Below are 24,539 nucleotides of genomic sequence, written 5' to 3'. Positions count from 1 at the left end.
TGCAGAGAGGTGAATTGTAAAGCACCTTGTTTTCATAGGGACTTTGCAACTGTCCTCATTACCTTGGATGAGACGACCCCTATAAGAAGATTAGACGTGGATGGAGACTTAGTAATGTCTCATCCTTTTTTTAATTTGAGCAGTAAGTCTCCATACTCCGCGTGTCTCCTTATAGAGAAATAATGGGATACAGTGTAGGGAATAAGGGAGGAATATGGGGCTTGTCTTACAGAAATGAGAGGATCCAGCATCAGAAACATTCCCTCCTTCCCTCCCTCACCGGAGGGCTTCCCTTTTGCAGGACAAGTTGTGAATCTTGAATTGTGCCATTATTATTTACCATACAATGAACTGATCAATGGAAAAAAAAACATTCTAATTGTTTTGAAATATTGAAAAAAAAATGCAATTCTGTCATTTTGAGAGGTGGCTGATTTGTCCATTGTGCAGTAAACATGATCTGGAAACCCGATTGTCCACATCAGTCCGGTCACGGCCAACCAAGCGGGCAGCGATTGTTTTTCTACTTAAGGGGTGAAAATAATTCAAGATTGAAAATAAATCTTTCTGCTTTGTTTCGCCTTTTTCCACGACCCGTAACATTTAGATTTTTCTATTGTTGCGCTGATTGAGGGCTTGTTTTTGTGTGGTGACATGATGTTTTACTGATACCATGTTTGTATATTTATCAGACTTCATTCCTTATTATTACATTTTTATGGGCGATGGCGATCCAAAAAACAAAATTCAACATTCTGATATTTTTTTCTCTTCATGTCATTTTCCGATCAGATTTATTAATTCCATATTTTAATAGATCAGACTTTTATTTTTAATGAGGACAAAGGAGGGTGATTTGAACTTTTATATATTTTTTAAAAAATGTGATATTTTTACATAGTTACATAAGTTGAATAAAAGACTCCGGCCTATCAAGCTCAGCTTTTCTCCCCGTGTCCTACATTCTCTTTTGCTAGATTTTTTTCTATATTTTTTACATCATTTCTTAGTCTCTTAGCGGACGTGAACCTGATCATTCGATCATTCATACTACATACAGCAGCGCCAGAGCATTGCGGTGTAAATAATAAAAACCTGTCTTCTGTGGAGCCCAACATACAGATGGGCTTCAGACTAGGACCAAGACGGTGGTGATGGGGCCTCCAGCAGAACCCGGCTGTCACAAGGCCAATAGGAGCCAATGTGTGCGGACACCGGTGCACCTCCCATTATAATGCCGCTGTCAAAGAAGCCAGGATTGTTACCAAGAAAGTCCCCGAATCCCCTTGAGAAAGCAAGTGAAGAACACGCAAAACGCACCTTGGGGACTTTCTTAATTGTTTTGAATAAAGGTCTGCATCAGGAACGGTGAACGCTACTTTATTTTTGGACAAAGGATTGTATAGGTTCTCCTGCATGAGTTGTGACCATACTTGTAAGAATGAAGGGCTGCTGTGCCGACCGCTGATCCACACACCGATGGGAAGAAACGTATTCAAACCAAACAGGAAAAAGAGCGATGATTCCCGCATAGTGAAGAGAAGGGCGTATGTTCTCTGGATCATTATTCATTCACACAATGCATTCTGAACATCAGGTATACACCCTTGTGGCAGCACCTGGGAATCATCGCCCTTTTTCCTGTTTGATTGTTCAAGCAGATATCCTGGTCCGCTTGGATGTGACAAAGCCATTGGCCGCACTGAACACCATCTCTGAGAATACATTGGGCCAGTTCCTGCTACTGGTCCATTCTGATGATCAAAAATCCATGGGATCATGGCTGAGAAAGAATAAAGTCTAGGCACAATTGAATCTGTGGTTCAGTCCGTGCGTCTGTTTGCTAAAATGCATCAGTTTGTTGCAGTGGAAGATTATCCGATCCTTCCTATCAACTCCAGGACCTTGACATGCTTCTTACAGAGCCTTAGTTGTCCCGGCTGTGCGTTTCAGGTCAATGTCATGCTGGAAGACCCAGCCATGACCCATCTTCAATGCTCTTAGGGTATGTCTACATGTTCAGGAACAGGCAGCGTTTTGGATGCAGCACATGTCCACTGCTGGCTATTGAATGCAGGTGATTCCACATGAGTTCACTGAACCGTGCGGATTCACTGCATCCAACACATTGCACTGGTGATATTTATCTTGCGGAGGCTCGTGTCTCCGCAAGATAGATATGCTGCAGTCTTGAAAGACACGCCGCATGTGCGTCTCCATCCACTATGCTGTAACATCTGGCCACTGTGGGTTGGATGCTTCTGATGTATGAAGTGTCCAACCCACAGTGGTTACTGATTGTGGGAACGTACCCTTATTGAGGGCAGGTGGTTGTTAGCTAAAAGTTCAGGGTACACGACCCCATCCATCCTCCCTTCATTACGGTGCAGTCCTGTCCCCTTTGCAGAAAAGCACCCCCAAAGTATGATGTTTCCCCCAAGATGCTTCACATTTGGGACAGTGTTCTTGAGGTTGTATGTTATGACCTGGTGGTTACGGAGCAGCACTGATATGACCTGGTGGGTAAAATGAATCATGGGACAAGCTCTGAGGAGGTGGTAGCTTTACTGACCGCAGTTCCTACTCCTAACACCAACACTAGAAATAGCCGTGGAGTGTTCCTGACTCTCCCTAGACACCTCGTCACAGCCTAAGAACTAACTACCCCTAAAGATGGAAACAGAAAACTATCTTGCCTCAGAGAAATTCCCAAAAGGAAAGATAGCCCCCCACAAATATTGACTGTGAGTGGAGAGGGAAATGACACACACAGAAATGAAAACAGATTTTAGCAAAGGAGGCCAATACTATCTAGATAGACAGAAATAGAAAAGGATACTGTGCGGTCAGTATTAAAAACTAAAAATCCACGCAGAGTTTACAAAAATGAGCTCCACACCGACTCACTATGTCGAGGGGCAAATCTGCTTCCCCAGAGCTTCCAGCTAGCCTGAATATTTCATAATGACAAGCTGGACAAAAAGAAACATAATTTAAACTGAGCAGAAAAGTCCAAAGCAAAGGAACAACCAAAGAACTAGCAAGAACTTATCTTATGCTGAAATGGACAGGCCATCAGAGAAATCCAAGGAGAGATCTGAATCCAACCCAGAGAACATTGACAGCTGGCATGAACTACAGACCAGAGCCAAGTTAAATAGCAAGGCCAGGGGAGCCGATTAGTGAAAGCAGCTGCTACAGCTAAACTCAAGGAGCAGCAGTTCCACTCGAAACCACCAGAGGGATCCCAAGGGCAGAACTCACAAAAGTACCATTCATAACCACAGGAGGGAGCCCAAGAACGGAATTCACAACAGTTGTACTCCTCCTTCTTCCTCCAAACGCAGCAAGTGGATTGGATATCAAAAGTTCTATTTTGGTCCCATGTGACCACATGACCTTCTTCCATGCCTTCTCTGGATCATCCAGATGGTCATTGGTGAACTTCAAACAGGCCTGGACATGTGCACTCGTGAGCAGGGGACCTTGTGTGCCCTGCAGGATGTTAATCCATGATGGCGTAGTGTGTTACTAACGGTAATGTTTGAGACTGTGGTCCCAGCTCTCTTCAGGTCATTGACCAGGCCCTCCTGTGTAGTTCTGGGCTGATTCCGGACCTTTCTCAGACTCATCCTTACCCCACAAAGCGAGATCTTGCATTGAGCCCCAGACTGAGGAAGATTCACAGTCATCTTGTATTTCTTCCATTTTCTAATAATTGTGCAACAGGTGTCTTCTCCCCAAGCTGCTTGCCTATTGTCCTGCAGCCCATCCCAGCCATGTGTAGGTCTACAGTTTTGTCCCTGGTGTCCTTAGACAGCTCTTTGGTCTTGGCCATGGTGGAGAGGTTGGAGTATGATTGATTGTGTGGACAGGTATTTTTTAATTATTTCATATAATAAAATGCAAATTAATTATGTAAAAATCATACAATGTGATTTTTTTCTGGATTTTTTCCTAATTCTGCAGCTCCAACATCTCCCTATTCACAGTCACAATGACTCTACAGATCCAGCACTTCCCTATTCACAGTCACACTGACTCTACAGATCCAGCACTTCCCTATTCACAGTCACACTGACTCTACAGATCCAACACTTCCCTATTCACAGTCACACTGACTCTACAGATCCAGCACTTCCTTATCACTTGAATCACTGATTACCACTCCCATCTTCAATGTTCTTTACTAGTGCAGAAGTGCAATAGAATCACATTTTGGCCTTTTCCTCCCAATATGTGGAATGAGCAGTGCGCTCTGACATCTATCCATAAACTGTAATAGCACAAAATGGCAATGTTTGGCCAGTCCTCATTTGTTATCCTGGCTGTGATTGTCCCCCTGATTAGCTGCATTGGACCATGTGATATGTGGTGGGCTAAACGCTCATGAGAGTAAAATTATATTTTTAATTTGTAAGATGACTTCTGGGTTGTCATCATTGGACCACTACGCCTCTGCTCTGTGCCAATGATGGATAATCAGGATGATGAGATTCAGATCCTTTGTATGGAGGTGAAGAACACGGATGAACACAGGTGAATATTGTTATTGTGAGATAATCTTATCGTTTGTTATTGTTTTTTCAATAATATTTCTCGATTAATTAACTGTTATGCCCCAATATATTGGTTCAAAGTAAATAAATGAATATGTGGTGAGATGAAGTGTCTAAGATGTCTAACGAGATGCGGAATATTCATCGTCCAGCAGAGTCATCAACGGGACGCCTGGTCTCAGCTTCCACAGTCTGGATTAGTAAATCTGCCCGGTGTCTTCACTGCAGGCAGGCGCTTTATGGTAGGAATGTCTCTTCACAGTGATGTTCTTGTTCTGCAGTGCTTTATAATGGGGGAATTTCATATATACAGTGTTTGCCCTGGTCCTTATGAGTTTACAATCCAGACCACAGATTAGAGAAGGAGTTGTGAAGATATGAGGTATGAGGAAGTCTTAACATTTATTGTGCTTGTGACTAGAGTCCACGCTGAAGAAGCAGGAAGATAACTTCTGGGAATGTTATAGAAGAAGGGACTTTGCCGCCTTTCTGTCCTTCCAGTCACAAAGAAAAGAGCGACCTGAGGAGAAGACATGGACAGCGATGAGATGAGACGTTTTATTAAGAACTTCAGTTTTGATAAATGTAAGAAGGGAAACCAAGGCTTCAAACGCATCCTCATCCAACTCTTTGGCCTCTTAGGTCACGGGAAGTCGTCGTTCATTAATACCTGCATCTGCGTCTGGAGAGATTGTGAGTACGAGAACTGGGCAAAGGCAAGGGGCGCAGATGGAGGAACGACTACAGACAGAATCCCATATGAGCTGACCGAGAACCTCACCCTGGTGGATAACAGAGGCTGCAGCACATTGCAAGACAAAGAATCAGGAGTCATCTTTGCTCAGCTGGGTGAGTACTGAGGGGTCAGGGTCAGTAGGATAGGGAGTATCGGGAGAGAATGAAACTAATTCTGATAGAGTGGAGTAAATCGCTTTGAAGTTAATAACATTTGCCTGAAATATCACCAGAAATGTGAATTAGTCAGAATCACACTTTATTGCGATTCCTACAAGTCAAGCAAAATGGCTGCAATTTTGGTGCATTCAAAAGTGCTGGGAAGGGTATAAAATTTATCAAAAATGAATACTTGTCTCTTTCGAGCCCTAAACATGTCCAGGCAGGTCCCCACATGGTCACTCCAATATTCCAAACTGCCCACAGACCACCTGTCTTCTTCATGCCATGAGTGTGTCATGACTTTGGCATCTCGGCCTTGTGACATCACATGAAGCCTAGGCTCAACTTTTGATGTGAATTTGCCAAGTCATAGTTCAGGATGAGCAGCACGGACTGGAGGCATTGATGCAGCAGAGCAGGACAACTGGATGCTACATAGAACAGTGAAATCCAGTAGAATTGGATATGGAGTAGGGCAGGTCGAGCGGTGCTAGATGCACCAGGGCCAAATGTGCCGTCAGGGCCTCGATGTAGTAGTGCGATAGCACACAGGAACAGCAGAGATGAGTAGGCAATCGGGCAGCATGCAGGACTGCGGAAAGCACACGGAGAAGAAGAGTAGATGTGAATCATCTGTCCCTGCCTCAATGACAGGACACGTGAGCAACACTGACTCGGTGTAACTCAAGTCTTCACATCGGTAATACAGAGTAAGTCTATGGTCTAACATGCCAGTACTCTTACACAATAGGACACATTTTATGGCTAATAAAAGTCATATTTGTGATGCCCCATTCTCAGATCTGTAACTTTTATTTTTTCATCTACAGCAGTATGAGGGATTACCGGCTTTTGTGGGATGGCTTGAAGCTTTTATTGGTATTATTTTGGGGTATATAATTTACAGGAAGAAAAAAAAAGGATCCTTTCAATGGTAAGTGTTTAAGCTTTAATAAAGGTATTTTTTGCCTCCCGCCTTCTCTAGGGAAACCAACAATAGCTTGATCACTTCCATAATGTCGCCTTGGACAAGCAAACTATCTGGTCCTGCCAATGTAGAGTAATAGGCACAAACTCACGGCAAAGCTGGAGACCTTTGTTTGCCCCTGGCGGCCATGGTCATTGATTGGTTTATTGGTGAAAGCAGACAGCCATTCTGATTTCACCCTGCCCTGATAAAGGTACATATAGCAGCCCCCTGCACTGTGAAAATGATCACAGGAGGTCCACACCTAACTCTGTGCATGGCACTCAGCCTCATCGCCACCCAAACTGCTGCCTTGGCTCGTCCGGCACACGTCTTACATCATGCCAAGAGGATGCATTAGTGGGCAGCTGTGAAGAAGGGATAATGTCACCATGGAGTGCAGTGTGGAGGAGAAATAAAGCAGCCAAGGTACCGCCAAGCCATAATGCTGAGGCTCCTTCCTGAGCCCCAATACTGCCGGCAGCCACAGACTTCTCACAAGTCCAGGGTGAAGCAGCGTTTATCTTTGATGTTGCTACTTGCTGGATACTGGACACAATAATCATGTTTTCTCTCAGACAGAGAAGATAATGACTGAGCGCTTCCTGAGTGCGAAAACAAAGGGCGGTGTCAGATGAGCACAGATCATCCCCATCTTGGCCCTCCACCGGGGGTTTTGCGGCATCATTATGGGCATGTGCGCCTACTGGAGGCAGTCTATGACGTCTGAGTGTCCGCCTCCAGTAGGGACATACACCTGAAAATGATGAACAGAGCACAGGCTGACTATGTTGGCATCATTATGGGCATGTGTCCCTACTAGAGGCAGTCTACGACGTCTGAGTGTCCGCCTCCAATATGGACATACACCTGAAAATGATGAACAGAGCACAGGCTGACTATGTCAGCATCATTATGGGTGTGTGCGCCTACTGGAGGCAGTCTACAACGTCTGAGTGTCCGCCTCCAGTAGGGACATACACCTGAAAATGATGAACAGAGCACAGGCTGACTATGTCAGCATCATTATGGGCGTGTGCGCCTACTGGAGGCAGTCTACAACGTCTGAGTGTCCGCCTCCAGTAGGGACATGTGCCTGAAAATGATGAACAGAGCACAGGCTGACTATGTCGGCATCATTATGGGCGTGTGTCCCTACTGGAGGCAGTCTACGACGTCTGAGTGTCCTCCTCCAGTAGGGACATGTGCCTGAAAATGATGAACAGAGCACAGGCTGACTATGTCGGCATCATTATGGGCGTGTGTCCCTACTGGAGGCAGTCTACGACGTCTGAGTGTCCTCCTCCAGTAGGGACATGTGCCTGAAAATGATGAACAGAGCACAGGCTGACTATGTCGGCATCATTATGGGCGTGTGTCCCTACTGGAGGCAGTCTACGACGTCTGAGTGTCCTCCTCCAGTAGGGACATGTGCCTGAAAATGATGAACAGAGCACAGGCTGACTATGTCAGCATCATTATGGGCGTGTGTCCCTACTGGAGGCAGTCTACGACGTCTGAGTGTCCTCCTCCAGTAGGGACATGTGCCTGAAAATGATTAACAGAGAACAGGCTGACTATGTCGGCATCATTATGGGCGTGTGTCCCTGCTGGAGGCAGACTACGACGTCTGAGTGTCCTCCTCCAGTAGGGACATGTGCCTGAAAATGATGAACAGAGCACAGGCTGACTATGTTGGCATCATTATGGGCGTGTGTCCCTACTGGAGGCAGTCTATGACGTCTGAGTGTCCTCCTCCAGTAGGGACATGTGCCTGAAAATGATGAACAGAGCACAGGCTGACTATGTCGGCATCATTACAGTCTATGACTGTTGGTGCATACGCCAAATCCCGTTTTGCAGGTGTTTGGACACAAGCCTCGATGAGACCACTGAACGTGGACAGGAATGTAATTTGCTTATTGCAAAAGTTAAGCAAATTCAGTACAAGAGAAACAATGTTCCCATGATCCCCATCTTCTTACCACCTCCCAGTTTGACTGTCCACGGAATGCAGATGATGGTTATGTGTTCAGATTTACAATATATATATCTCCTCCAGGTAACCTGCTGCCTATTGGTACAAGAGTGGAATGGGGAGAGGGATTCGGACTTACAGAAAAAATGGTCAAAGCTGAGAAACTGGTCAAATCCTCAGATTTCGTCTTCCCAGTATTTGTGCACAGGTGAGTAAAAGACCAGACGCCAACACATGGGCTCAATACTGTCACACTAAACAGCCAGGGGATCCCACAGATACCCCCTGCTGTTACCGAGGTGTCGCAAACCAGCACTCTGCTACCTACAATCGTCAGGACAATTACTCTATTGACTGACGATCAATTGACGAGGCTGTGGCTGCTCTCGCATGGAATATATATATACACGCATATACAGTCAGGCTCAGAAGTTTACATTCCCTGGCAGAATTTTTGCTTTCTTGGCCTTTTTGCAGAGAATTGATGATAACACCAAAACGTTTCCTCACTCATGGTTAGTGGTTGGGTGAAGCCATTTACTGTCAGACTACTGTGTTTTCTCTTTATAAATCATAATGACAACCCAAAACATCCACTGACCCTGATCAAAAGTTCACATCCCCTGGTGTTTGTGGCCTGATAACATGCACAGAAGTTGACACAAATGGTTATATACTGTATTATATACCCACTCTGGTAAGGTCCCTGGTAGCTTCGCAATAACCCAAGAACTCGCTGCCACCATCAATCGTTTATACAGGCCCATTGGACACCAGTTTATAGAGCAAGAGAAAAGAAGCCATTACATTTTATATATTTCATCTGAAAAGTAGGCAGTGCTTGAAAAATATAAAAAGCTGATACAAAATGGGAACAAACAATACAATATGTACAATTACATAAAATAAAAGGAATAACACAGGAGAATGACTAAACCTGTGGTTGCAGGAATGGCCCTGGTCTTCATGGGAAGAAGCTCTCCTTTGAGAATGGACCACTTATAAAGCCAGCTGATAATTACTAGGGGGTGATGGACAGGCCACATAGTGCTGCAAGTAATTATGTTACATTCACCACCTTATCACATTGCCAGCAATATTCCTCCCATAGCTGTAGGACCGATACCGGTCACAAAAAACAATATCCATAACTGGACTTCAGCTCCGAAATGTCTGAGATCATTCATTTGAAAACCAGAAGAGTTACTTCTAGTGATGAGCGAAAGGTGAAATACTCGGATTCGGGAAAATCGGCACAAATAATTTCCAATATCCGTGTATTGGTACCGAATAACAAATCCAAAGGGAAAGCCGAATATTTTTCTGCTGGACCCAACAAACAGGTCTGAGGGCCGGAGAAAAAAGCTGAAATGGATGGAAAGAGCTAAAGCTAAATGTGCAGAGCATGGAGAAGATGCCGCAAGCCTTTCTGACCCACATATGGGATCTGGGAATAATGTGGTCAGACTATTGCATCGGTTTGTCAGATTTATAAGAAGACCTACCAAACCAAACTTACATCTTTTTATATAGGGAAAAATGATAAGAAACATTATTTCCTTTATAATTACATGTATATAACGCTAAGTAAACCAACACCTTATACCTCCCCTTCAGCTTATGTTCACACGGAGCGTTTTGGCTTTAGTTTTTCCTTTAACATTTGTGAGGGGTCTCACTCCTACATTCAAGGGGTCCCTCTCTCATGCCACAAGGTTACCAGATAGTAGAATACATGTTTCCCATCCCTTTACAATGCCAGATAAAACAGGCCCACTGAATTTTGGGCTTCGCCTGCCACCACCACCACCATGTCCACCGCCATGTCATTATGTGGCCCTCGCTTCACACTTTCAGAGGGCCACCAGGTGCTGTGAAACCTGCGTTTTCTGAGCTCCGCAGATCATTTTGGCCACCGGATCCCAATGGAGCCACTGTCCTAGCGGGTGAAGCTGCTGTAAGGTGAATATAATACAGGAGTTGGTGGAGCTGTATGATCAATGTCAGGAAGCTGGATTCTACCAGACACCAAAAGCATTAGAATTCCTTTCTGAATCCAGTGTTACAAGCGAGGGCCGGTATTGTAGTCAGTCTGTCAGCCTGAAACCCATGTCAGGAACTTGTACAAGCCTCATCTTACTTGGAAGCCGCCTCCTCAAGGGAAAGAGCCAGGACGCCATTGACCAATCTGCACAAGACCAAGCACTTCTTCTGGAAACTCCCCAACCAGGCAGAATGGATCTTTACATGGTTTTGAGCAACAATGGAGTAATTCCAGGATCTGTCCCAGAGAGTAACGAGGTCTGTGGAGTGTATTACTCAGGTGACAGGCAGTGCTGCAGAGCTCAGGTAAAGGCCTCAGCGTGGCAACGACCATGTTCCAATATGTGTAAGGCTGCGACCTGAATAAGTCTGAGGAGCGGATTAGCCCAGTCTCTTAGACCTGCTTAAAATGTACAGAAACTGGCCCATTCCCCACCACTATTTTTAAGGACCCAAATTTAGAAAATGTAAGAGAAGCAACAGCTTCATAAAGAGACAGAAGTCTCATTTGGGATCCTGGAAAAGTCAGCAATGGTCTTTGTCCAGCACCGGACAATGCAAAGTGCTAACGAATCTGTATGCCCTATCTAACTAACAATTCATGAAAAGACATATATGCTGAGAAGGGACAACTGAACGCTGCGCTGGGACAATGAACTGGACGTGGTTGCTGACTGCTGTGTCTGTGCAACTGCAGGTTGTGGACTGGAGGCCTCAGCACCTCCTTCCTGAGCAGAAGATTGGGAAAGACATAAGACAGGATAAGGGGCAGTGGTTTGACCCTCAGATACAGATTTGGTACTCAGGCGTTCCGCACACCTACTGGGGTGCTTATCTGCCATCTGCTTCTGCATGCTGGTGGTGCTCAGGTTGGCAGTGTTCTTGCCTCTTCTTAGCTTGGTTTGGCAGATGCTGCAAATTCCAGTTGTTTTGTCTGAAGGACTTTCAGAAAAAATTTCTATACAGGGGAACAACGCACCCTTGGCCTGTTATCTAGCCGAGTGGGAGCTCTGTGGAACAGTTGACCGAGTTCTACCTTTGGCAAACCACTACCTCTTCTTGCCTGCTTTCTTGCTATGGATCCATCCCTCTCAGCACTGCTGTACTCGCTAGGCGTGCCACCAGTCAGATCAGTGACCTCATCATCAACCACATCATCTTCCAGTTCCTCAATCTGATCCTCCTTCTGAGCTGCGATTTGAGGCTGACCTGATGGCAACTGTGCCCCCCGATTATCCTCCACCTCTTCAGACATAAATTGACCTTCCCCAACGTGGCTTTCTCCTGCCCGTGGGTGCTCAAATGTTTGGGTATCACTGCACTCCACCTCCTCATGACCCTCTCTACTGGTGCACGTTGAGGCCTGACAAATTACATAGGAACATGAACAGTTACTTAGAGACATTACTGGTAAATAGTGACGTTTTCGTAGCTCAACAGGTATTACCCCAGTCGCACAACTGCTAGACATATATTAGGCATTTAAGCAATAGATGAGGAATATTATTTAGCAATTAGATTAAGGAATACATGTTACTATATGCTGGCAAGGAGGAATGTTATATTGCAATAAAAAAACAAAAAAAGTAGGCTGCTAGACAGGAATATTATGTAGCCCTGTTACTACCTAATATTATTTCCCTCTACAAATAGCTGATTTTTATAGTTTAGTTGTGCATGAAACCCGCCCTATTTCACCCTAATACCACAGTCTATTCTTAATACTAACTGCTATACAACACAGTGGAGAATATCAGAGATCGGCAGCATGTACCTGCAATGATGAGAACACCCAGGTGCCTGACTTTCACCCTCCCTCCTATTAAATCTCTCCCTACTTAAATCACAACCTAACAAATAATTAATCTCTTCACAATCTTCAGCTCTTAAAAGAGCTTTCTAGAAAAAATAACCTCCTCTAAAACTACACACTCCCTATGCCGCTTCTGGCTGCAATGTGCACAAGATGGTGGCAGCAGTTTTTAAAAATTCTCTAAGACACTGGAAGGCCAGCCAATCACAGTAATGACACAGCAAAGATGGTACCGACATTACTGTCATTGGCAAGCCCTTCCAGCATATGAGCAGTATTATAGTAGTTATATTCTTGTACATAGGGGCAGTATTATAGTAGTTATATTCTTGTACATAGGGGGCAGTATTATAGTAGTTATATTCTTGTACATAGGGGCAGTATTATAGTAGTTATATTCTTGTACATAGGAGCAGTATTATAGTAGCTATATTCTTGTATATAGGAGCAGTATTATAGTAGCTATATTCTTGTATATAGGAGCAGTATTATAGTAGTTATATTCTTGTACATAGGGAGCAGTATTATAGTAGCTATATTCTTGTATATAGGAGCAGTATTATAGTAGTTATATTCTTGTACATAGGAGCAGTATTATAGTAGTTATATTCTTGTACATAGGGGCAATATTATAATAGTTATATTCTTGTATATAGGGGCAGTATTATAGTAGTTATATTCTTGTATATAGGTGCAGTATTATAGTAGCTATATTCTTGTATATAGGGCAGTATTATAGTAGCTATATTCTTGTACATAGGGTAGTATTATAGTAGTTATATTCTTGTACATAGGGTAGTATTATAGTAGTTATATTCTTGTACATAGGAGCAGTATTATAGTAGCTATATTCTTGTACATAGGGTAGTATTATAGTAGTTATATTCTTGTACATAGGAGCAGTATTATAGTAGTTATATTCTTGTACATAGGGGCAGTATTATAGTAGTTATATTCTTGTACATAGGGGGCAGTATTATAGTAGTTATATTCTTGTACATAGGGGCAGTATTATTGTAGTTATATTCTTGTACATAGGAGCAGTATTATAGTAGTTATATTCTGTACATAGGAGCAGTATTATAGTAGTTATATTCTTGTACATAGGGGCAGTATTATAGTAGTTATATTCTTGTATGTAGGGGCAGTATTATAGTAGCTATATTCTTGTACATAGGGTAGTATTATAGTAGTTATATTCTTGTACATAGGGGCAGTATTATAGTAGTTATATTCTTGTACATAGGGGGCAGTATTATAGTAGTTATATTCTTGTACATAGGGGCAGTATTATTGTAGTTATATTCTTGTACATAGGGGGCAGTATTATAGTAGTTATATTCTTGTACATAGGGGGCAGTATTATAGTAGTTCTATTCTTGTACATAGGGGCAGTATTATAGTAGTTATATTCTTGTACATAGGGGGCAGTATTATAGTAGTTATATTCTTGTACATAGGGGCAGTATTATTGTAGTTATATTCTTGTACATAGGGGGCAGTATTATAGTAGTTATATTCTTGTACATAGGAGCAGTATTATAGTAGTTATATTCTTGTACATAGGGGCAGTATTATAGTAGTTATATTCTTGTACATAGGAGCAGTATTATAGTAGTTATATTCTTGTACATAGGAGCAGTATTATAGTAGTTATATTCTTGTACATAGGAGCAGTATTATAGTAGTTATATTCTTGTACATAGGGGGCAGTATTATAGTAGTTATATTCTTGTACATAGGAGCAGTATTATAGTAGCTATATTCTTGTACATAGGAGCAGTATTATAGTAGTTATATTCTTGTACATAGGAGCAGTGTTATAGTTGTTATAATCTTGTACATAGGAGCAGTATTATAGTAGTTATATTTTTGTACATAGGGGCAGTATTATAGTTGTTATATTCTTGTATATAGGGGCAGTATTATAGTAGTTATATTCTTGTACATAGGGCAGTATTATAGTAGCTATATTCTTGTACATAGGAGCAGTATTATAGTAGTTATATTCTTGTACATAGGAGCAGTATTATAGTAGTTATATTCTTGTACATAGGAGCAGTATTATAGTAGTTATATTCTTGTACATAGGAGCAGTATTATAGTAGTTATATTCTTGTACATAGGGGGCAGTATTATAGTAGTTATATTCTTGTACATAGGAGCAGTATTATAGTAGTTATATTCTTGTACATAGGGGCAGTATTATAGTAGTTATATTCTTGTACATAGGAGCAGTATTATAGTAGTTATATTCTTGTACATAGGAGCAGTATTATATTAGTTATATTCTTGTATATAGAGGGCAGTATTATAGTAGTTATATTCTTGTACATAGGAGCAGTATTATAGTAGTTATATTCTTGTATATAGAGGGCAGTATTATAGTAGTTATATTCTTGTACATAGGGGCAGTATTATAGTAGTTATATTCTTGTACATAGGGGCAGTATTATAGTAGTTATATTCTTGTACATAGGAGCAGTATTATAGTAGTTATATTCTTGTACATAGGGGCAGTATTATAGTAGTTATATTCTTGTACATAGGAACAGTATTATAGTAGTTATATTCTTGTACATAGGAGCAGTATTATATTAGTTATATTCTTGTATATAGAGGGCAGTATTATAGTAGTTATATTCTTGTACATAGGAGCAGTATTATAGTAGTTATATTCTTGTATATAGAGGGCAGTATTATAGTAGTTATATTCCTGTACATAGGGGCAGTATTATAGTAGTTATATTCTTGTACATAGGGGCAGTATTATAGTAGTTATATTCTTGTACATAGGAGCAGTATTATAGTAGTTATATTCTTGTATATAGAGGGCAGTATTATAGTAGTTATATTCCTGTACATAGGGGCAGTATTATAGTAGTTATATTCTTGTACATAGGGGCAGTATTATAGTAGTTATATTCTTGTACATAGGAGCAGTATTATATTAGTTATATTCTTGTATATAGAGGGCAGTATTATAGTAGTTATATTCTTGTACATAGGGGCAGTATTATAGTAGTTATATTCTTGTACATAGGGGCAGTATTATAGTAGTTATATTCTTGTACATAGGGGCAGTATTATAGTAGTTATATTATTGTACACAGGGGCAGTATTATAGTAGTTATATTCTTGTACATAGGGGCAGTATTATAGTAGTTATATTCTTGTACATAGGGGCAGTATTATAGTAGTTATATTCTTGTACATAGGGGCAGTATTATAGTAGTTATATTCTTGTACATAGGAGCAGTATTATAGTAGTTATATTCTTGTACATAGGGTCAGTATTATAGTAGTTATATTCTTGTACATAGTGGCAGTATTATAGTAGTTATATTCTTGTCCATAGGGGCAGTATTATAGTAGTTATATTCTTGTACATAGGAGCAGTATTGTAAAAGTTTTTTTTAATCTATAGGTTAGTGATCAGCTATGGCTTTGGCATTACTGTGTATGGCAGACAATCCCCACAAGTTTATTGGTTGTCTAAAATCCATAAAAAAGAGGGACGGGGACTCGAGCAGTGGTGATTCTAGATGTATTGAGCACCCTGAAGCTCGATCAGTTGGTGAGCACGCCCGCTCATCACTAGTAGGGGCCAGGATTATAGTACTTATCTTCCTGAACATATAGGTAGCAATTTCTGTGCTCAGAGGATATTAGATACCTTGATATATTTGGATTAGTGATTGGTAACTACTGTATTATTGTTCCTTGTCAATGGGTCATTGGGTGAATATACAATAATTTCATGTTTTTGCTTCTTTCTTTTATTGTGGAATCACCAGGTTGTTGTTACTTTGATACTCTCCTTTTTCTCCTATTTTGTGTTTATTTTCAGGTTGTTTTTTAATTGTTTTTATTCTTTTTAGCGTCAGAAAAGGAATCCCAAAAGAAGAAAGGGGAGAACTAAAAGCCTTACTAGACTCTGCAAAGACGCTGACAGGTATTATACATCTGAATATTCTTGTGTAATTTCTGTACAATGTAACAATCTCCAGGACCTTATTCCCCTATGCAGGTGTATGTCCAGTTCTATCCACTGCCTCCTGCTTGTGACGGGTATCATGGTGGTGATTCTGCTGCCAGCAGCACCCGCATCATTAATTGTGATGTTTTCTTTAACCCTTCCCCACCCATTACAATCTTTCCTTTTGCTACACATTTTGCACACCCTACCATTAACTTTTGACAATCTCTTCGAACCCTACTATTCGAGCCTTTCCAAAGGAGACATAACAAGAAATGCTACGTAGGGAGTTGCAAGTGCAGAAATAAAAATGTGGCAATAGGGCGCTGCAGAGGGTTGGCATGTTGTGTTGTCAGATTGGGCAAGTAGCAGAGCTGTGCAAAAGTAGACACATGGGATTAAACAATGAAGGGATTCACCCTCAGCAGTCGGCAGCGTTCACACGGTTAATGCCACTTGGCCCAAACCTGCAGATGAATTGCTTTTATAAGGGATAAAAAAAACAGCCTCTTCTGGGCACAAAGGTCACAGAACCAGATCACCAGATCACAGTCCGTGCGGCTCACCTGACCAGATCACCAGATCACAGTCCTCGCTCTCAGCTTCTGCCGACACCAGAGGACGTTTCTTCCTCCCAGACACAAGCCACATTCACTGCTCCGCATTCCCCGACAGACTGACACTAAACGACCTTATTCCCTGGTTCTAGATAAACTGGGCAGGTGCCTCTAATCAAACCCTGCAGAGCCGCTGGTTTATCCCTGACCTCGCCAGCATTCCTACAATGTCTACTTTATTTACCCTGTCTTCTATTGTTTTATTTAACAAAATGCAGCCCTCTTCATAAGTAATATAATAAGGAATGCTTGGTAGGTGCCCATACAAAAGCCGGCCCCTGCAGGACGACACTGTATTGTGGTGGTGTTCGGATGTAAAATCTAACCAGTGTGCACAAGTAAAGTGTCTGCGCCACGCACGCTTGGTGAGGAAGACGCTCACAGGTCAACCTCTGGAGTTTGAGCTTTTCTCTGTTCTATTTCCAAAGAAATTATTCCCCTTTTCACAAAAAGGATTGTACAAGGGATGACATTTTTATCCAGTGGGTAATGTTTGTTACAATGTATCAGACGTGGATCAGTGCAGACCTTCATCCACCGTCAGCCACGTCCGACACCCCCAGGCGTCAGCCCTTCCCGATGTCAGAATCCCATCCGTAGCTCCTGTACTCTCCGATCTCAGTAATTTCATACTCTGTCAGCACTGAATACAGATTTTACCCTAGAATAGAGAATTTTGAGAATGAAAGATCAGTCCTGGTGGAGAAAGAAGCAGATTTGTCTGATAAGATCAATTACTAAGTTCCATATTTTCACGCGTATTATTAATTTATGAAATAAAAATGTAAATGACGGTTCTCCTTTAAGATAAAGGAGCTGTCATTCAAGCAGGAGGAGGCAGCACCGGTCTGGAGATAGAGCTGGAGTGACTGAGGTTTCAGATCTACCCTAGCTCTTCAGCCTCATTTCCGTATTTCTCAGTAATGGAGGAACGGACCGACCATGTAAACGGATCGCGGGACTAGACTTTGTAAGAGCCACATGGGCATATAAATAGATTGTGGGGTGAAATCCTCCTGACAAAGTAGCTTTAAAGCTGATCAAGAAGGACCCGTGGATATAGACATTATAGCCCCAAGGCCCGATACATTATTGCATTTGGCCTGTTATTTCGCCAAGTTTTTGGTGTTTTGCAACTTTTTTTGTTGACCCTAAGGCTGTGTGCACACGTTGTGGATTTACTGCAGATCCGCAGCATTTTTTCTGCGCAGAAACGCTGCAGAACCGCAAGTGATTTATAGTACAATGTAAATCAATGGGAAAGTAAAAATGCTGTGCAGATGGTGCAGAAAAATCCGCACGGAATCCGCAGCGGTGGAGCATGTCAATTCTTTTGTTTGTTTCTGCACCCATTCCATTATAAGAAAATGCAGGGGTAAAAACGCATGAAATCTGCACAGAATCCGCAGTAAATCCGCCGCACATAATCCGCATAAAAAAGCGCAGATTCTGACCTGCATTTTCTGCCAAGAGATACAGAATCCGCACTCAAAATTCCACAGGCAACACCTGGCCTTAATTCAACTTTTTATTTCTGCCTTTTTTTAGATCTATTTTCTATGTCTTCGCAACTCTGAGTGGTTTATGGTTTCCATATGTTTCTGCCTGATTCATCTTTTGCGCCTTTCTTTAGATGTGCTCAAAAGTTTACACACCTCCTGCGAATTTTTGCTTTTTTGGCCTTATTCAGAGAATTTGGATAATAAAACTTTTCCTCCACTCATGGTCAGTGGTTGGGTGAAGCCATTTATTGTCAGACTACTGTGTTTTCTCTCTTTTAATCATAATGACAGCCCAAAACATCCAAATGACCCTGATCATAAGTTCACACCCCCCATTTCTTAATACCGTGTATTGCCCCCTCTAACATCAATGACAGCTTGAAGTCTTTTGTGGTAGTTGTGGATGAGGTTCTTTATTTTCTCAGATGGTAAAGCTGCCCACTCTTCTTGGGTAAAAGCCTCCAGTTCCTGTAAATTCCTGGGCTGTCTAGCATGAAATGAGCTCTGAGATCTCCCCAGAGTGTCTCAATGATATTGAGGTCAGGAGACTGAGATGGCCATTCCAGAACCTTCACTTTGTTCTGCTGTAAGCAATGACAGGTCGACTTAGCCTTGTGTCTTGGATCGTTGTCATGTTGGAACGTCCAAGTACGTCCCATACGCAGCTTCTGGGCTGCTGAGTGCAAATTTGCCTCCATGCTTTACAGTAGGAATGGTGTTCCTTTCATCATAGGCCTTGTTGACCTCTCTCCAAGTGTAACGTTTATGGTTGTGGCCCCAAACTTCAATTTTGGTCTCATCACTCCAAATTCCCTTGTTCCAGACGTTTTGAGGCTTGTCTTTGTGCTGTTTCACGTATTATAGGCAAGATACTTTGTGGCATTTGTGCAGTAATGGTTTTCTTCTGGCGACTCGACCATGCAGCCCATTTTTCTTCAAGTACATCTTGAAACAACCACACCGCTAGTTTTCAGAGGGTCCTGTATTTAAGCGGATGATATTTGTGGGTTTTTCTTTGCATCCCGAACAATTTTCCTGGCAGTTGTGGATGACATTTTTGTTGGTCTACCTGACCGTGGTTTTGTTGTTACAGAGCCCCTGATTTTCCATTTGTTAATCACAGTGTGAACGCTGCTGAGTGGCATTATCAATTCCTTGGATATCTTTTTGTATCCCTTTCCTGTTTTATACAGTTCAACTACCTTTTCCCGTAGATCAGTTGACAATTTTTTTGCTTTCCCCATGACTCATAATGCAGAAACGTCAGTGGCTGGATGAAGGATGCAAGAGTCTGTCTGGATCCCAGAAACTCACTCAGCTTTTATGCACACACTGATTACAAGCAAACAGGTCACAGGTGAGGATGTTACCTTTAGTAGCCATTCACACCCATGTGTGTCACCTGTGCATGTTATCAGGCCAAAATCACCAGGGGATGTGAACTTCTGATCAGGGTCATTTGGATGTTTTGGGCTGTCATTATGATTTATAAAGAGAAATCACAGTAGTCTGACAATAAATGGCTTCACCCAACCACTGACCATAAGTGGAGGAAAAGTTTTGGTGTTATCATTCATATTCTCTGAAAAAAGGCAAAGAAAGCAAAAATTCTGCCAGGGTATGTAAACTCTTGAGCACAACTGTATTTTCTATGTGTCGGTGGATGTGGGTGGTTTATGGTTTCCATAGGTTCTTGCCTGATTCATCATTTGCGACTTGTAAACATAAATCCCACAATTTGTGGTAAATGTTCTCCAATTCTATCCTGTAATGATTTTATGCAGGTCAGAAATTGTTCACTACATCTTGTGAAATGTTTGACTTTTCTCAGTAAGAAGTCACAAGGAGAGGTAGGAAGACGAGACTGATGGTGGTTTTTATTTCATGAACCACATTGATGAATTTGGCATAAAACCGTCAGTGAATATCATAAGACAGAAAAAAGAAAAACGACTTAAAAACCCCAGAAATGATGAGTGAGACCCTAAGTCCTGATCCACAGAAGGATCAGCAGAAGCTCAGACATCTCCATGGACGCTACAACATGGGCACTGACATGTATGAGCACAAGGCATAGAATAATGGCAACACTTCCATTTTCCAAACTTTCATGACGATTTCTCAAAGAAATATTGATTATGTCATAGTCTCATAGTGGACTGACACTTTCTGCCCTGCACGGGTCACTTGTCTGCAGTCGTAGGACGGGTGTCAGGATTAACTTCATAATAAGACGAGAGGGTGACAATAAAGAGTAAAAGCTCCATTATAAAGCTGATTTCATTGCCAATAAGTGGCTGAAATATGTCGGCTCCTCTTCTCCCGAGCATGCTCAGTTTATTATCCCATAGAAAATGATAGGTGATGGGACAGTCCGTACTGTGCACAATTATAGTGTCTAAAGAACGCAGTAGGAAACACGGACAATTCATGTGCTGCGCTCTGCCCAATGGTCACGTTACAGGTTGCGAGCATGTGCAGCACCTGCTAGTACAGTCTATCAGGGTTCGTGGATGTTGGGGTGCAGGACTAAGGGTGTGGGAAAAGGACCGGAGGACACAAAGACTGTAGTTTATTTTACCTTTAATGACAGATGCAGTCCGGGGCACTAGTGATAGATGGTCATGGAGATCCGGGCAGCCTGGAAGCATTTCAGGGTCCACCTAGCCAGGTGGATTTGGAGGCCTTCCCTCTGCACTGGTCCCTAGGTCCTTGGTGCCTTAAGCTCCCCACAAGTCCCTCTTACAGTCTGTCCATGAAATAGAACATTTCCCCACATGGCAGGCAGCTTGAGCCTATTCCAGGTGTCACTCCCTCATGGTGATTCCGGGCTCTAGTATGCTGCTGTGCCTCAGGGCGTCAGCTGGCGCCAGGAGACCTGCAATCTCCTGCCCTCCGGGTTTAGTTGCTGTGCCTGCAGTTCCCACACAACCACGGACTCCGGTGTCCGGTCTTTGGCACTCAGTCCTGGAGTGAGCTCAATCGCAGCTCCTATCCCCCAGGTTTTCCTCACTTGCCTCTTCCTCCTTCACTATCTGCTCCCCAGACTCACACTGACTCTGACTCTTCTAACCCCGCCTCCAGGCCAGAATCTATAGGGAAGCTCCCCTAAAACAGGTGTTAGAGCTCTCCCTTCTGGTCTGGAGTCTGGAAACGTGTTGTATGCTTAAGTTACCTGGTAAGGGGACCCCTCTTTGCTCCCAGGCATGACATCACCCCCTGTGAGGGAGGCAATGCCACTGTGGCAACCGGATTCCTGGAGGTGAAATGTTCAGTGTGTCACAACTAGCAATGCAGTAGGAAGTTCAGGGCAAATCTGGATCTCATATTACCTTGTGTCTCTTGTCTTCCAGGAGTCGTCCCAATAGTCGTTCTCACTCATAAGACAGCGGGGTCTCTAACTGAAACAGAAGGAATATTCAGGGACCTCGGAGTGGAAAGGATCTTTTCATTTGAGAATTACACCAGAGAAGATAACATGAAAACCAGAGGGAAACATGAAGAAGTCCTGAAGTTCTTGTGTGAAGTCATTAAAGATGTTCAGTTTCGGGTGGAACAACCTCGAGATCCATCGGAGGAGATGAAGATGAGGAGGAAATTTGTGCTTAAATACATCCATGAGTGTGATATGAAGGAACAGCAGAGAAAAATGGAAAACAAAAAGGCCTTAGACCAAGCTCTACAGGAGAAGAGACATAAGCAACAGGAAGAGGAGATGAAGAAACAGAGGCAGAAAGAACAGAGAGAGCAGGAGGAGGAATTCAAGAGACACCAGCAAGAGCTCCAATGGGAGAGGGACCGTGATCGAGCTAGACAAGGGGAGGAAATCAGGGAGCAGAGAGAAATACGGGAAAAGAAAAAGAAAAAAAAATTCCTTGGCTTGTTTTAAAAAGGAAAAAAAATTCATGATGCAGGCATGAAGAATCAAGAGCAGAAGCTGGAGACCTGTACCAGTTCCCACAATTCTCCAAGAGTCAGAGTCAACAGGTCTCAGCATCTCCTGCTTGTTTATTTCACTTCTAAAATGCAAAAAAAAAAAAAACAGGAAAAGAAGACAAAGAAGAAAAAGAAGAAAAAAAACAAAACCAGTATCTTTGGATTTCTTTACCCCAAACATTATATCCATGATCCAGACAGGAAATATCCGGACCAGAAGATGGACATCTGTCTGTCCTGATTCAGAAGTGACATTTCTCGGTATTTGCTGCTCCTTCAGAGTATTTGCAGAGTTTTTGAAATGATTCATATTTGGGGAATTGTATTCTTTCTACCAATCAGTAATATGACTGTAAACCATTGCCCCCAATACAGGAGGCGGCAGAGATGGTCCAGAGCCGCGTCTGTCGGCACAATGATGACTGATCTTTACTCTATGATTAATGTAGTCCTAATGACAAGTCCCTGCTCACGTAGCAACGAAAGACAGGAAAATCTCCTATAAATCTCCGATCACAACACAAACGATTCACTGTGATAAACTGTATATAAACTGTATATAAACCAGGTGATGTGAATGAATAGAAACACATAAAATAAAAGGATCCGTGTCTCATAAAAGTGAACGACTTCTTGACTTCATCTCACTAAACACAGATTAGTCCAGAAAGGCTGAGTATGGGGAGAATGAAGATATGAGGGTCCTGTTGGATGAGCAGAACATAAGGACCCAAGTATCTCATTACCAGCTCACTGGACGGAGAAAACACAATATTAAGGTTGGACCAAATTGGCTTAAAAACGAACCATTGTTCCGCAAATTATTTCCATAAAATCACTATCTACTCACGAATTAGTATTTTGTTGCAAGAAAGCATGAAAAGTTTTTGAGAGTTTGAATCTTTCTGCTAAGTCCAGAATGTAAGGTGACGTTCCACAGCCCAAATCTGTTTTGTTCCTTCATTACGATGGTAAATACTTTGTCATGTCAGAAAAGTCAAAAGAATTCTATAGTGGAAGAGACATCTTTATTGGTTAACCAGACAAATGTATAAAAGGTTTAATAGCTCTGAGATTATTTTACATTTTCTTCAACCTAGGGATTTTCTGGAGGAACGCTGACCTGTCCGTATGGGTGAAAACCAGGGAATCTTTGACTTCAGATTAACGCAATAACAAATGTCGCAGCAAACATGTAGATCAAAAGGATCCCAGATAGGCAATGCAACTACAAACTGTAAAGCTAGTCAGTTCTCACGGACAAGCCTTGAGTCAGGATAGTCAAGGAGTCCAAGGTCAGAAGCCAGGAGTGTACATCATAGACAGAAGGAAGAGACAAAAGCGTTGTCAGGTAACGTTCCAAGGTCAGAATACCAGGAGGATAGCGGATCAGAGCCGAAGGGGTTAAACAGATGGATGGTCAGAATGAGGTCCAAGGTCAGGCAATGAAAGATCAACATACAGAATGCAAGGCACAGAGAGACAAACCTCACAAGCTGAATGTATGTCAGGCAGAGGTCTGGGAGAAGCAGCTCAGTTAAGTAGCCTGGCAATCACCTGGGGACAATGAACACCTAGAGACAGCCAGCACTAGTCTCAGATTGGACAGTTGAGCTGTCAAGCAACATAGTGACAGCTAAGCACGCCCCTGTACCAGACTGGATGACTAAGCAGTCAATAGAAAGACATGACGCACAATGACAGTTTCACGCTTTACTTGGTCTTCTACAGATACATACTACAAACAGGTTCATATCTTTGACATTGTACCACCCAGAAGAGATCCATTAAGAGGTTGTTAAAAGAAACATGGGGTCATTGACACTGAATAAAATATATATATATATATATATATATATATATCTCTGCTGTTACACCTTATAAATAAAACTGGAGAGAAGTAACAAGAATATAAGGATTCAGCTAAAAAAATATCTTATTCCCTGAAACCCTCACCACAGCCAACGATAATTATCGACAACTTTTCCTGAGTTCTTCTTCAATTAATTTTGTCTTTCTAAACCCTCCTCACCTCCTGAAATACAGATGGAACGCCCGCAAGGGCTGTGGGGTGCTCGGTAGCGGGTCCGGTACTTAAAGGGGGATGTCACGGTGGCTGCGACCTGGTCCGTGGACCTGGGTGCCCTTGTTAAAGGGAATATCATTAAAGGAGTTTGGAATAAAGATTGTGTACGTGACATCACCTGTGGTATTCGGTCAGTGGGGACCTACGCTGCTTAAAGGGGTC

General features: G+C 42.4%; 1 protein-coding gene across 1 annotated transcript; it reads left to right on the top strand.

Annotated features, from left to right (window-relative positions):
* Positions 1 to 4,985: 4,985 nt before the first annotated feature.
* Positions 4,986 to 22,926, top strand: LOC143785037 (uncharacterized). The gene is made up of 4 exons (XM_077273695.1): positions 4,986 to 5,408; positions 8,486 to 8,609; positions 16,139 to 16,212; positions 21,709 to 22,926. Exons 1-4 carry the CDS (start codon positions 5,093 to 5,095, stop codon positions 22,242 to 22,244), a joined length of 1,050 nt encoding a protein of 349 aa, XP_077129810.1. The 5' UTR covers positions 4,986 to 5,092; the 3' UTR covers positions 22,245 to 22,926.
* Positions 22,927 to 24,539: the final 1,613 nt, after the last annotated feature.

The sequence above is a fragment of the Ranitomeya variabilis genome, chromosome 7 (genome assembly GCF_051348905.1).
Source record: "Ranitomeya variabilis isolate aRanVar5 chromosome 7, aRanVar5.hap1, whole genome shotgun sequence".
In the NCBI taxonomy this organism is placed as follows: domain Eukaryota; kingdom Metazoa; phylum Chordata; class Amphibia; order Anura; family Dendrobatidae; genus Ranitomeya; species Ranitomeya variabilis.
The sequence above is the reverse complement of the archived record's forward strand: the minus strand, read 5'-3'. Positions and strand labels throughout refer to the sequence as shown.

What these genes read in the sequence shown, in the direction of transcription:
- LOC143785037 (XM_077273695.1), top strand. Translation starts at nt 5,093, where the DNA reads ATGGACAGCGATGAGATGAGACGTTTTATTAAGAACTTCAGTTTTGAT. An exon ending in TTCCCAGTATTTGTGCACAG is followed by an intron (nt 8,610 to 16,138) that starts GTGAGTAAAAGA and finishes TATTCTTTTTAG; the next exon opens with CGTCAGAAAAGGAATCCCAA. An exon ending in CTCTGCAAAGACGCTGACAG is followed by an intron (nt 16,213 to 21,708) that starts GTATTATACATC and finishes CTTGTCTTCCAG; the next exon opens with GAGTCGTCCCAATAGTCGTT.